At 43.3% G+C, this 14,916-nt stretch overlaps 1 protein-coding gene across 2 annotated transcripts in view; it reads right to left on the reverse strand.

Annotated features, from left to right (window-relative positions):
* SNX29 (sorting nexin 29) overlaps positions 1-14,916 on the reverse strand; it is a 179,820-nt gene that overhangs the window by 58,008 nt on the left and 106,896 nt on the right. For both annotated transcript variants that reach the window (XM_058156920.1, XM_058156919.1), the window contains exon 19: positions 238-378. In XM_058156920.1, the coding sequence (XP_058012903.1) occupies positions 238-378 (141 nt within the window). The remainder of the gene's footprint in view (positions 1-237; positions 379-14,916) is intronic.

Raw genomic sequence — 14,916 nt, forward strand, 5'->3', positions numbered from 1 at the left:
GCTATTTTCCTGAAGATTACATATATATGATTCATTGATCCATTCTTTCATATCAGTGGATACTTCCTCTATCACAGCACGGTTTCCTCCCTAGAGATTCTCAAAATATCTTTTTAATAATGCAAGTCGTTTGCTTTAGTTTGTTTGGCAAGAGGTCTAGCCGTAGATGAGCAACAATGACGGGAAACCGCTCAGAAACCATTTTGATTTCTTGGTTCTCGGGGACCCGACAATTACCTTGTTTCCGATGGCTTTTTTGGGCGGGAAGTTAAAGCTTCGCACTTGGTGATACCTCATCTGCAACTTGTGGTGAAGCCCTCTGAATTCTGTGTATCTCCGATAAACGTTCCACTCATCGTCTTTTATCCTGATATAGAGCTGTCAGAAACAGAGAGACGGGATCAATTGGTTTTATCCAAAGCCAGGGTACTAGATCGAGAACTTAAATGGAAAAGGATACCAGTCTAGCAACATTTTTCCTCAGAACAATTAGCAAAATACTTCATTTGATGGAATCGTGCCTTTTATTATTTTTTTACAAACAACCCAAGGCCATGAACATATCCAACCCAAGGGTGAAATCCAGCAGGTTCTGACAAGTTCTGGAGAACCGGTAGTGGAAATTTTGAGTAGTTTGGAGAACCAGCAAATACCACCTCTGGCTGGCCCCAGAGTGGGGTGGGAATGGGGATTTTGCAATATCCTTTCCCCAGGAGTGGGGGGGGGAATGGGGATTTTGCAGTATCTTTCCCCCAGGAGTGGGGAGGGAATGGGGATTTTACAATATCCTTCCCCTGGAGTGGGGAGGGAATGGAGATTTTGCAGTATCCTTCCTCTGGAGTGGGGTGGGAATGGAGATTTTGCAGTATCCTTCCTCTGGAGTGGGGAGGGAATGGAGATTCTGTAATATCCTTCCCCTGGAGTGGGGAGGGAATGGAGATTTTGCAGTATCCTTCCCCTGGAGTGGGGAGGGAATGAGGATTTCGCAATATCCTTGCCCTGGAATGGGGAGGGAATGGAGATTTTTCCGTATTCTTCCCTTGCCACATCCACCAAGCCATGCCATGCCCACCAAGCCACACCCACAGAACCGGTAGTAAAAAAATTTGAAACCCACCACTGCACATAACGTGAACAACACCTTACAGCTTACCACCGGGTGTTGGTAGAAAAAAAAACAAAAGTGCGGAGAAGAGCAACTAAGATGATTAAAGTCCTGGAGATTAAAACATCTAAGGAACGGTTGCAGGAACTTGATATGGCCAGTCTAGAGAAAAGAAGGAGTAGGGATGACATGATAGCAGCATTCCTGCATCTGAGGGGGCTGCCACAAAGAAGTGGGGGGGGGGGCGGGTCAACTTATTTTCCAAAGCACCAGAGCGCAGGACAAGAAGCAATGGGTGGAAACTAATCAAGGAGAGACGCAACCTAGAATTAAGGAGAAACTTCCTAACAGTGAGGACAATTAACCAGTGGAACAGATTGCCTTCAGAAGTTGTGGGTGGAGGTTTTTAAGAAGAGACTGGACAGTCACTTGTCTGAGATGGTATAGGGTCTCCTGCTTGAGCAGGGACCTGTATACTGCACGAATCAAGAAGAGGGCCGTGAAAATATTTGCAGATCACTCGCATCCTGGACATAAACTGTTTCAACTCCTACCCTCAAAACGACGCTATAGAGCACTGCACACCAGAACAACTAGACACAAGAACAGTTTTTTCCCGAAGACCATCACTCTGCTAAACAAATAATTCCCTCAACACTGTCAGACTATTTACTGAATCTGCACTACTATTAATCGTTTCATAGTTCCCATCACCAATCTCTTTCCACTTATGACTGTATGACTATAACTTGTTGCTGGCAATCCTTATGATTTATATTGATATATTGACCATCAATTGTGTTGTAAATGTTGTACCTTGATGAACGTATCTTTTCTTTTATGTACACTGAGAGCATATGCACCAAGACAAATTCCTTGTGTGTCCAATCACACTTGGCCAATAAAATTCTATTCTATTCTATTCTATTCTATTCTATTCTATTCTATTCTATTCTATTCTATTCTATTCTATTCTATTCTATTCTGATTGACTGATCGATGGATTGACTGAAATACTGACAATCCACTGATACCAAGCAGAATTAACATTAGAAGCACAGCCTAAATTAGCAGTTGGTGATGGAAGAAATCTGCTTTAATTTACTTCAAATTACTAGGGATTGGGGTTTTGGTGTGTTTTCTTTTCTATCGGGACTGTTGAGATTCAGGAAATCATTATTATTTTATGGTTAAGTATAAGTGCTCCCAAATTTCTCTTCACTTGACAGCTTAAATTCCCCGATTGCTAAATGCAACCGTCACAAATGTCTGTGCTATTAATTTTGGAGCCTGAACAAAACAGATCTCCCCGAACAACTCGGCAGAATCAGAAACACGATTCTCTTCGGAGGGGAAGAAACGAGGAAGTCTGCACCACCACACAGGCGTGGCCAACGCAGTCAAGCCGAAAGGTTAAATGTGGTTGCATGTAAAGTCAAACCAATGGTGAGATCTAAATTTCCTTCCTACTGGTTATGTGGTCGTGGCTTGGGGGTGGTGGTGGTGATGTGACTGGGTGGGTGTGGCTATGTAACCATGTGCTTGGGGGATCAAAAGACAGAAACTCACTAACAATGTCCTGCTGGAGCAGGATGGGACTAGATGACCTCCAGATCCCTTCCAGCCCTGGATTATCCTCTGAAGCTGTGTCTAGTGCCAGGTTTGTAGTCCTTCCTTCCTCTCCTTTTTCTTTCCTTCCTTCCTTCCTCCCTCCCTCCTTCTTTCTTTTTCTTTCTCTTTTTCTTCTCTCTCTCTCTCTCTCTCTTTCTTTCAAAAACGGACCCCCCCATCCCCGTAAAAAACAGGTTCTGACGATTGTGCGCCACAGCTGTGCTCCTCGGAGCCTTTTTTTTTTACCTTTTAAAAGCATTTTGGCTCGGGCGAATAGGTAGTAAAAAAAAATGCTTTAAAAAAGTAAAAAAAAAAAAAAGGCTCCGATGATCGTGCGGCACAGCTGTGATCGTGGGAATCTTTTTAAAAAACTTTTTAAAAGATTTTTTTTACTAACTATTCACCCGAGCCGGTAGTAAAAAAATGTCTAAAAAGAAAAAAAAATTCCAATGATTAGCTGAGCGATGCATCATTGTCACAACTTTTTTTTTTTTTTACTTTTTAAACCATTTTAAACTATCCGTTCCAGCATGTACCCCTGCATGCGCAGAGGGTACAAAACACATTACTTCCTGGTTAAAACCAGGAAGTAACAACAACCAGGCGGGTGGGCGGAGCCTTGCGCCAAGATCGCTACGAACCATCCGCCACCGGGTTGCTACTGGATCAGGCGATCGGTCCGAACCGGGAGCATTTCATCCCGAGTCAAACCCATGCGCAAAGTTGAAGTTTCGGTATCTCTTCGGCAGCAACCCGGTTGCCCAAAGCTACTCCAAATTATTATGGATGAACATGGCTTGCTCTGAAAGGTTCCTGCACTCTCGCGCCGTGGTTTTCAATCTTTCATATCTGAAGGCTTATAAATCATTTTCTCAACCACCTGGGTCCCACGAGTGTGGAAATAATAAGAATTTTTTAAAAAAAGCCAACTTTATCCCAGAAGAACATAGATATGCGGAGAGGCAGCCTTTAGGTATGATATCTATCGAGCATGTTAAGTTTTTCAGGTCGTAATAAATGGGAATATCTCCACTGCCAGGACTATTGGGATTGTAACGGAACAAGCGAGAGACAATGTTAGCCGTAAAGTACGCTTTTGCCCAAATAGGATCCGAACTGGGAAAGTAGATTAACATATTTTTATTTATGCATAAACAAGGAGAGGTTTCTATGGATAAGAGGCAAGGGGACCATTAAAAAAGTAAGGAATCACTTTACAGGAAGTCCTTGACTTAAATTTGTTTAGAGCAGTGGTTCTCAACCTTTTTTTTTTAATTTGCATTTATATCCCGCCCTTCTCCGAAGACTCAGGGCGGCTTACACTATGTCAAGCAATAGTCTTCATCCATTTTTATATTATATACAAAGTCAATAGTGCTGCGACCCCTTTAATACAATTCCCCACGATGTGGCGACCCCAACCGTAAAATTATTTTTGCAGCGATCTCAGCGCGCCTCAGCAGCCGCAGAAGAGGGGGGAAAGCAGCAAACTGTTTTTTTGAATTTATCGCGCCTGAAGCCGTATTGGCTAGCAATCTGAACTGCTTGCGATTGCCTTGAGGACGGAGGCATTAAAGCGGAAGACTCCTCCCCTATTGTTGTGTCTTGCCCGCTCTCACCGCAGCCGGGGTCTTCTTATCTGCTTCCGAACGCTGAGGAATGTCCTAGTATGCCTCCCGGCACCAGCCCTGGCTCCATGCCCAGACAGGCTGAGGAGGAGGGGGCACCTCCCGGCCCCAGCCCTCGCTCCATGCCCAGGCAAACGGAGCAACTAGACCCCTCACCCTCCCCCACAGCATGTGAGCCTGAGGGAGGTCAATTACCAACAGCTGCCGACTGGAGTGACCCTCGCTTCAGAAGAATTGATAGGCGGCGGCGTCAGAAGGAAGGGAGGGCAGGCCTGGATAAGTGCTGAGTCATGGAGCCACACCCCATGGCCTATATAAAGGATCTGTTTTCTGGCAGTCTCTGAGTCAGGCAAAGTCGAACATATCTTGCTGAAGTCACTTTCTGGTCTCCTGCCTGCCTTGAGGACTTTGCTAGGACTTTGGCAGAGCTGCAGAGGCACGCCTGATTCGGATTTCCCTGACCCGGCCGTCAGCGGAGGAGTGGGACACGACACCTATTAAGTTGACTCGCAAGTATACTTCCCATATATCCGATGGTCTTAGGCGACCCCTGGCAAATCGTCATTCGACCCCCAACGGGGTCACGACCCACAGGTTGAGAACCGCTGGTTTAGAGACTGGTTGAACTTACAACGGCATTGCAAAATGTGACTTACGGCCATTTTTTCACACTTAGGACCGTTGCAGAGTCCCATGGGTCATGTGATTTACGTTGGATGCTTGGCAAACTGACTCCTATTTATGACAGTTGCTTTGTCCCAGGATCCCATTTTGTGACCTTCTGACAAGCAAAGTCAATGGGGAAAAGCCCAGATTCACTTAACAACCGGGTGACTAACGTAACAATGATAGTGATTAACTTAATAACTGCGACATGGAAGGTAGAAAAATGGAGCAAAACTCACTTAATAACTATCTTCTTTTAGCAGTGGAAATTTTGGGCTCCGTTGCAGTCATAAGTCGAAGACTACTGGTACAGAACATATAGTTCTCTTCAAACATATAGTAGTGGCCAAAATTGTGGAAACCTTTTGGGAAAAGTGTATTTTTTAAAACTAGCTGATAACACCACTTTTTTTTTTTGAGTAGTACCATAAAACTATATATCAATGGAAAGATAATTTAATCAAGAATGTAATTAACTTTTATGAAGGACTTGCTATTAGAGTAACAATTACAGTATAAAGAAGGAAAGTGAAACACGTAGAAAAAAATGAGATATAAAAAAATTATCACCATGTCAGTTAATACTTTGTTAGGTAACCTTTAGCATGAATTACATACGGCCTTACAACCTCTTCCCATGGAGTGAACCAAGTCTTTTAGTTCTGCAGCTGTTATAATGTGAAACCAAGATTGAATGATGGCTTCTATTAACTGGGTTTTATTGCTGGGTCGCTTCTGACTAGCAAGTTTCTTTAGTTGGCTCCATTAATTTTAAATTGGGTTAAGGTCTGGGCTATTCCCAGGCCATTCCAGCAATGGAATATGATTATCTTGAAACTCCCCCCAAAAAAGTGGTCCCAAACCATCAAAAAGACACTTTTCCCAAAAGGTTTCCACAATTTTGGCCCCTACTGTATTGGGTTTGGGATGAGTTCTTTCTTTCATTGGTTAGCATCACTAAGTCATCTGTGATAAGGCACACACGTTCAGCAGCAACTTTATGCACCTCGTAACATTTCATAGCATCCCATAATACTCTTAGCAGGATTCTGCTAATGCTCAATTTCATATTCAGTTGTATGGGGGGTTTTGGTACATTATTATGAGTTTTCAAGTTCCAAAAGTTTAATTTTTTGTACAGCCTTTTGTCTTCCATTGGTTTGAACCAGTCCTTGTCAGAATCCACATTCTACCTGGAGAACTTGTTACTTCAAAGAAAATGTTACTTCAAAGAACTAGAAATTAGAAATGGCAGAAAAGAGCAACCAGGATAATTAGGGGAATGGAGAGTATAACATAAGAAGAACGGTTGCAGGAACTGGGCATGGCTAGTCTAGTGAAGAGAAGGACCAGGGGATAGAAGTGTTCCAATATTTCAGGAGCTGCTGCAGAGAGGAGGGGGTCAAGCTATTTCCCAAGGCACCTGAAAGCCAGACAAGGAATAATGGATGGAAACTGAGCAAGGAGAGATTCAACCTGGATATAAGGAGGAATTTTCTGACAGTGAGAACAATCAACCCATGGAACAGAAGTTGGCTTCAGAAGTTGTGGGAGCTTCGTCACTGGAAGCTTTCAAGAAGAGACTGGACTGCCATTTGTCAGAAATGATGTAGGGTCTCCTGCTTGGCCGTGGGGTGGGATTGGACTAGATGACCTACAAGGTCCCTTCCAACTCTGTTAATCTGTAATGTTTCAGCTTTCTTTCGATTTATTGCAAACTTAACCAACTGGAACTTTCTAAAGGCTATGTTTCTTCATTATTAATACGTTCCTTCTGTTTTTTTAAAACTATCTATCCGCTTTTTAAAAGTGTAATGTGACCTATTGCTCTGAATATTTAAAATTTAAAATCGCTTGCAATTACTGCAGGCTCGAGTCCCACCAGGCCCAAGGTTGACTCAGCCTTCCATCCTTTATAAGGTAGGTAAAATGAGGACCCAGATTGTTGGGGGCAATAAAAGTTGACTGTGTATATAATATACAAATGGATGAAGACTAGTGCTTGACATAGTGTAAGCCGCCCTCAGTCTTCGAAGAAGGGCGGGATATCAATGCAAATAAAAAAAAAACTGCTAAAGGAATTGCTTTAGCTACCGGTAAACCATTAAATTATTGGTGGCCAGAGTTAGAGATATTTTTTTTAGTGTCTGGTGTTTAGGGCTTGTGTCTCCTCAGGCTTTAGAAGCCTAATATTTATTTCAAATTACTTCTTGTAGCAGGGAGGGCATTTCCTTCCTCGTTTTACTAAAACATCACCTATTTCACGTTTCAACAAGCTAGAGCAGTATGCTCACATACCATTCCCCTATCAAATTGCATTTCTCTGCCAACATTTATAAAACTAATTGCCTATAAAATCTGAGGGAAGGAGCTTTCCATTTCAAAGAGCCAATTTGTTTCCTATATATGTTCTTTCTTCCTTTTTTAAAAAAAATCTAATTATCACTTCATAATTCATGCTTATGTTTGTCAATTATAAACATTATTACCTGAGCCAACATTATTACTCTCTTCCTAAATTGTGAAACATCCTTGTATATTTTTTTTTAATATGTCAGTGTCCTTGTTGCTAAGCTAATTCCAGTTGAAATCATGTTCCTACATAATTTTGCAATTAATTTTTTTTATTAAAGAAGGTTCCAACAAAGGGGGAAAAATAATGTAAATTTAAAGAAAAAAGAATCAACGTTTTCCGACAAAGAGCCCAAACGCTGTTGCTGGTCTTTTAAGCCTTATGGGAGGGGCCAATCATCTCTTGGCCTTACTCCCAAGTAGTCCTCTTTGCTTCAGCTGCTCTTGCCTTCTGGCAGCTTTTCTCATGTGTGCATTAGGAACAGGCTCCTCCTGTTCCTCTGCCTCACTACTGTCAGCCTCTGGAGGCCCTGGAGTCCGCACATCACTCCCTGATGGCCCTGGTCCCACCTCTGCCTCCGACGCACACCCCTCATCCGGGCCTTCCCCAGCCTCCAGGACTGGCCCATGTTCTTCCTCAGCCTCATCGCTGTCTGACTCCGTTGCCAGCTCTGCAGGCTGCTGGCGGACCACAACAATATGTTGCAACTTTAAATTTATGCAGAGGTGTCTCATTGAACACAATGGGATTGGTTCCCAGGTCAGCAAGCCCAGAGCTGCAATCTGAAATACCTTCACTTAGAATTTTTTTTTAATTTGAATTTATATCCCGCCCTTCTCCGAAGACTCTGAGTGGCTTACACAGTGTTAAGCAATAGTCTTTTGTATATTATATACAAAGTCAACTTTTATTGCCCCCAACAATCTCGGTCCTCATTTTACCTACCTTATAAAGGATGGAAGGCTGAGTCAACCTTGGGCCTGGTGGGACTTGAACTTGCAGTAATTGCAAGCAGCTGTGCTAATAAGAAGAATTAGTCATTTCTTGTTGGAGGTAATGAAGATGATCTCAACTACTTTATTCTTTGAGATAAAAGAAATGTGCTAATATTTAATTTTATTGGGGTAAAGGTCCAAAGGCTAAGCTCATTAAAAAAAAAAAGCGTAGTTTTAAAACCATGCTCATTCTTTTTTGGTTTGTCTTTTGAAAAAAGAAAAAGAAAAAAACAACCAGGTTAAAAACCCCGAGTGCCTTACATGAGAAATGAATAAATATTTCTACCGTCTCTTAAAAATTAAATTACAGTGTATTGGGATCCTTAATTACTTAACAACAGGTTATGGCTTAATATGCAACACTGAACTCCGTGATTCACCAGCACTATGATTTTCTCAGTAGTGGTGTACGTTTAAAAAAAAAAAAAAAGACAACGACAGGATTTAAAAACCTGATTAGGAGAGAAAAAAGGCAACTAAAACATACGAAGAACATTTTCCAGGAATTGGGTAAAGTCTAGTCTAACAAAGAGAAGGTGGGGGGGGGGACATGATAGCAGTCTTCCAGCATTTGAGGGGTTGCCACAAAGGAGAGGGAGTCAATCTCTTCTCCAAAGCATCTGAAAAGCAGAACAAGAAGCAACAGATGGAAACCGATCAAGGAGAGAACCAACCTCGAACTAAATGTGGTGGCCCGCCGCCAGACAGCGGAGCTGGCAGCAGAGTCAGACAGTGAGGAGGTTGGGAAGGAACATGGGCCAGTCCTGACGGCTGGGGAAAGCTCGGACGAGGGCTCTGCATCGGAGGCAGAGAGGGAGATAGGCAGCGGTGAGGCAGAGGAACAGCTGGAGCCCGTTCCCAATGTGCGCATGCGCAGAGCTGCCAGGAGACAAGAACAACTCAGAAAGCAGGGTCGACTTGGGAGTAAAGCCACACCTTGGAGGTGATTGGCCCCTCCCATAGGAAACAAAAGAGGAGCGAACGGGGAAGGGGCTTTTGCAGGAAACAATTCGTTCAGTCGGTCGTTTCAAGAGTGGAAAGTTCTTTTTGTGACTCTGAGAGATTCTCTGTTTGGAAACAAGTTACGTGGCAGCTTGCCAAGCGAGATAAGGTTTGTGTTGATAAATATTCCTTTGAAAAACTGTTTGGACAAGCTTTGCTGACTGTGCATGAAAGTAATTCACAGTCATGTAAATAAAAGAGGTTTTGTCAGGACCAAAACTCTGCTTCCTGCTTTTTAAGGGAGCTGTTGTGTCTTTGGCTCCTGAGCCTGGCCCCTTGGCAGAGAGTGACTCAGAGAGTGAGGGGGAAGAGCCAACAGGGCTTCCCTCTGCAGGACCTTCCTCTCTGACTCCGCTCCAGGTTCCAGAGGCAGGCCAGGTGGAGGAGATGATGAGGCCTCTTTCTCCCGCAACTTCCCCCTCCCAGGCAATGCCTCAAGACCCAGCTGCTGACAATTAGTCCTGGTTAAATCCCAGCCATCAGAAAGGAGAGGAGGGAACAACAAAAGAAGGGGTGGGGCAGGCCTAGAGAGTGCTGAGTCACGGAGCCACACCCCACAGGGTATAAAAGCAGGAGGTGCTGCTCTATAGCTTCTTGTGACAGACAAAAACTGACTCTTGGAAACTTTGGCTGCAATATTTCGAGACTAAGAATTTGGCTTTTTGGATTTCTGTTTATTTCTGAACTCTTGGCTGCTCCAGCAATGAACTGCAATTACGCTGGCTTCTGGCGAGATAAGAGAACTTGGCAGGCAATCGCAGGTTTGTTGCCAGAACTGATATCTGTCGTAGGAATAAATTGCTGGCAAATATAGTCAGCTCGCGTGTCTTCTTGGTTGTGGTTGGGGCGGGGACAGAACAGGAGCCTAGGTCGGAACATGAAGGATAAATTTCCTCCCATTCGTGAGAACGTAACATCTCTAGGCTGATGACTCATTGTACTCCGCCTTCCCCTAGCTCTGCCCCCTCTTCTCCTACAGTTGGCAAACCAGCAACATACTGGGACTTAATTCGTAAAGTAAAACACTGTGTATTCACAGACCAAGTCAGAACATTATGCAAAGCCAAAATGCAAACCACAGGATGGGCCTGTCCACTGTGCAAATCTATCACGGTATCATTTGTAATACTAATGTCTTCTAATTGCATCATTTTTTCTATTAGAAGCATGGTCTGAAACTCTTGAGACCGTAAAGGGCAAATAAAGCATAGCCTATTTGTCTAGTTAATCCAGTGTTGTCTTTTCTCCTTCAGCACCAGCTCCCAGGAGTCTTGGTAGGGGGGGAGAATAATCACCATCTTTTCCTTCATTTACTACCTGATTCTTTGCTGTAAAAAATAAATAAATTACAGAATTGAACTCTTTTGACTTTCACCAAGAAAAGTAAGTCTCCTTCTACAAAGCCATGGTTATTTCTCCCCGGCCCTGCTTAAACCAATGTTTAGCACACAGCAGCCAAATGAGCCATCCCGTTTTTCTGGCCTCATTATATTGCAATAATTGGTCTTACACACGCTACAGAGAGGCTGAAGAAAACAAGCCATAGTGGTTAAATGCCTCAATTAAATACATTATTTCTGAGAAATTGGCACGTGCCCAGAAGAGGGGAACGGTTGCAGCAAACAGCTATTCTTCTGCCACCGTCATTCCAGTTGCTGATATATTTCTCAGCTCTCTTACCGCTTTCTGTGATGGCCTTCAGAAATCTCTCTCAAACAGCTTTATTGATTGATTTGATTTTTTTTTTATCCTGCCTTTATTACTCTTTAAGTAACTCAAGGCGGTGAAGATGCATAGTAGTACAGATGCAAGGTTACTACTCAATAGTAGTCACTGTGAGAGGGAGTCCTAGCAGACAACCATTTAAATATGAGCCAGCCGTGTTGCAGCAGCTGCCAAAAAAGCCAACACAGTTCTAGGCTGCATAAGCAGAGGGATAGAATCAAGATCACGTGAAATGTTAATACCACTTTATAAGGCCTTGGTAAGACCACATTTGGAATACTGCATTCAGTTTTGGTCGCCACGATATAAAACAGATGCTGAGACTCTAGAAAGAGTGCAGAGAAGAGCAACAAAGATGATGAAGGGACTGGAGGCTAAAACATATGAAGAACGGTTGCAGAAACTTGGTATGTCTAGTTTAATGAAAAGAAGGACTAGGGGAGACATGATAGCAGTGCTCCAATATCTCAGGGGCTGCCACAAAGAAGGAGTCAAGCTATTCTCCAAAGCACCTGAGGGCAGGAGAAGAAGCAATGGGTGGAAGCTAATCAAGGAGAGAAGCAACCTAGAACTTAGGAGAAATTTCCTGACAGTGAGAAAAATTAATCAGTGGAACGACTTGTTGTTGGAACATCCAGAAGTTGTGGATGCTCCAACACTGGAAGTTTTTAAGAAGAGATCGGACAACCATTTGTCTGAAGTGGTGTAGGGTTTCCTGCCTAAGCAGGGGGATGGACTAGAAGACCTCCAAGGTCCCTTCCAACTCTGTTATTCTATTCTATTCATAATATTCTTTCCATCCTCCTATTTTTCCCACAACAACCCGTGTGGTGGGTTGAACTGAGAGAGAAGGACCAGTCGAAAGTCACCCAGCTGATTTTCAATACATAAGGCAGGACTAGAATTCACCTGACGATTAGCACAAAGTCGCCCAACCAGTTTTTCTGCCTAAAAGTTCTAGATAGAACTCACAGTCTCCTGATGATAGGCCCCAAATCATCCAGCTGGCTTTCATGGCTAAAACGGGACTAGAACTCATGACCTTCCAATGATTGGCCCAAAAATCACCCAGCTGGCCTAAGGCAAGACTAGAACTCACTTTCTCCTGGTTTCTAGGCCAGTATCTTAATCACTGCTTCAAAACTCGCTCTGATTTCTTGTTGAAATTTGATTTGTAATAAAATTCTCTCTTTGATTTGTAATAAAATTCTCTCTTTGATTTCTTGATTTTTTTCAAAGCTTCAAGGCTATACTTGCTTAATACCTCACCTGACACAGTTACTAAGCAGCAACAACAGACCAAATTACATTATGGGTAGAGAAAGCAAACTCCTTGTAGAGCTAGATGTCACCTCTATCCCATGTCTACTGCAGAACGGCCTTGCAAATTATGATACAGACCTCCGGTCCCAAAAAGCCCATCCTTAGCAACTGGCCCTTCTCTGCCCTTCATCTTTTTGTCTCATCCCTCATTTATCTTCATGACAAGCAGCTGGCAAGTGAAACTCAGCGTGTGGGGCCGATTCGGTTCCTAGGACACTGGCATTGTAGAAGACAACTCAAAGAGCCTCCTCACTGGTATATAAGGACTGAAGATTCTATGAGGAAGGAAGGAAGGAAGGAAGGAAGGAAGGAAGGAAGGAAGGAAGGAAGGAAGGAAGGAAGGAAGGAAGGAAGGAAGGAAGGAAGGAAGGAAGGAGAATGGAGGGAGGGAGGAAGGAAGGAGGAGATAGGGAGGGAGGGAGGGAAGAAGGAAGGAAGGAAGGGAGGGAGGGAGGGAGGGAGGGAGGGAGGGAGGAAGGAAGGAAGGAAGGAAGGAAGGGAGGAAGGAAGGAAGGAAGGAAGGAAGGAAGGAAATGCTGACTGATGCAGCAGAAATAATGGATAAATAATAGGGTGATGGAGGATGCCTTCCTTGGCAATCTATTAAAAAATCTTAAAATCAAAGGGCCACGTAAGAAGGATCAGAGAGTTGTTCAATAGTCAGGCTAAGTCCAAGAATGACAAAGAGCAATTCAGGCAGCATTCAGTTCTTCGTTTGTAGACAGACAAATAGACAGAATCTTGCCAGTATAAATCTATATTACTCTCCTTCTAACCGATCCTGTACACCGTACTTCGGGAGATTCTAGGGAGTGGCTCTCCAGACTGTCTTCCTATCTGTCTCTGGGCTGGGCTGGGCTGTCTCTTATCTCTCTCTCACCCACATACACACACACACTTTTCCAGAATGTGCATTTCTTCCTGGGCAATTGCCGCTTCACCGTAATCCATCACGCCAGCTCCCCTCCACGGGCATCATCACTCCCACTCAGGGCCAGAGAAACCCTTCAGCTTCTAACTTTCAAAACAGACCCTCCAATTCTTAGCTGTGGAAGTCAAGTATGACTCGAGCTGGGAAAGTCTGATTTAGCTTAATCCTTACCAATCCACTTGTAGAAAGCAGGAGAGAGGCAACTAATGTTATGGATAATATCCAGATTAATAAGAAACGGAGTGCTGCAAGACACCGTTCTTCCCCTTGTTTATTTTCCGTGCCAGAAGACTGAAGATGGCTGAGGTTTATCACCTGTCCCTCGTGTTGGCTCTTCCGGCTTAGATTCCAGTCTCATTTTACATCAAGCTTCGCCTGTTCCTTCTCTGCTTAACAGCGGGGACCATCCAATTCCCCTAATGAGCTACACACAAAGAAGCCAAGATACCCACAGAATAAAATATACGGATATCTATGGGGGTGGGTGGGTTTGAAAACAATAACGGTAGTAATCCGATGACAATTTACATCTCAACGAAGACAGCGCTAGATTTCAAAGAGCAATAAAACACGGCAATGTGAATTACGGGGCTATTTTCAAGCAATAAAGAGACACCGATAAAAAAAATAAATTAATCTTTAAAAAATCTGGCAGTTCAGCCGCAGCAGGGAAAATTAAAAAAAACATTAAAGAGCTCTCCATAATCCCGGCCCCTGCTTTAGCCAAACGAGGGAAAAAGTTTTGATAGGGAATTGGAAAAATGTTCTCTTTTCATTCACTGGATTATTTTGGCTCAGGGACTTCAGCCATTAAGCAAAACAAAAAACCATGATAAGATGTATTCTTGTTTTATTTTTATTTATTGCGTGTTGATGCTGGTGCCCGATCAAATCTGGGAGGTTCGCCATAATCAAAAACGACGTGGATTTTCAACAAACATTAGCCAAAAGTTTGCAGGATATGTTTGGCTAGTTTAGCACAAATACATTTTTGCTGCTCTATCGTTGGTAAACCGTAAGGTTTATCTTTAGTCCGTGAAGTTGTAATTTAACAGCTGGTTACAGTCAACTAGTTAGAGGGATTCCAAATATAAGTGAGGCCATAGAGAACATCCAAATTCATCACGATTTGGATTCAGGAATGTCTGAATTTGACCAGATTTGGGAGCAAACCTATACCCTTTTTCCTGTATTGTGCGTTCATATGGGAGAAAGACACTGGAAACATGGAGGCTGATTGGAAAGATGGTTTAATGAAGCAGAATTGCAGGGGTTCTGGGTAGCTGACCAACATGGAGTTGAGAGCGAGGGGTTTGTAATACCTGCTCTTGGGCTTTGAACTTGAGCTTCCTGTTCCTGTGCAAGAACATGTAGTCTGTTGGCTGTTGGAGGGGTCGTAGCTGACTCTGTAGGTTGTCTGAGCTACGTTTGGTTGAAGTTTGGAGGGTGATGCAATGTGAGGGCAGGACAAGAAGCAATGGGTGGAAAGCAATCAAGGACAGAAGGAACTTAGAACTAAGGAGAAATTTCCTGACAGTTAGAAGAATGATTAATCAATGGAACAAATTGCCTCCAGA

Source organism: Ahaetulla prasina, chromosome 14, assembly GCF_028640845.1.
Source record: "Ahaetulla prasina isolate Xishuangbanna chromosome 14, ASM2864084v1, whole genome shotgun sequence".
NCBI classification, from domain to species: domain Eukaryota; kingdom Metazoa; phylum Chordata; class Lepidosauria; order Squamata; family Colubridae; genus Ahaetulla; species Ahaetulla prasina.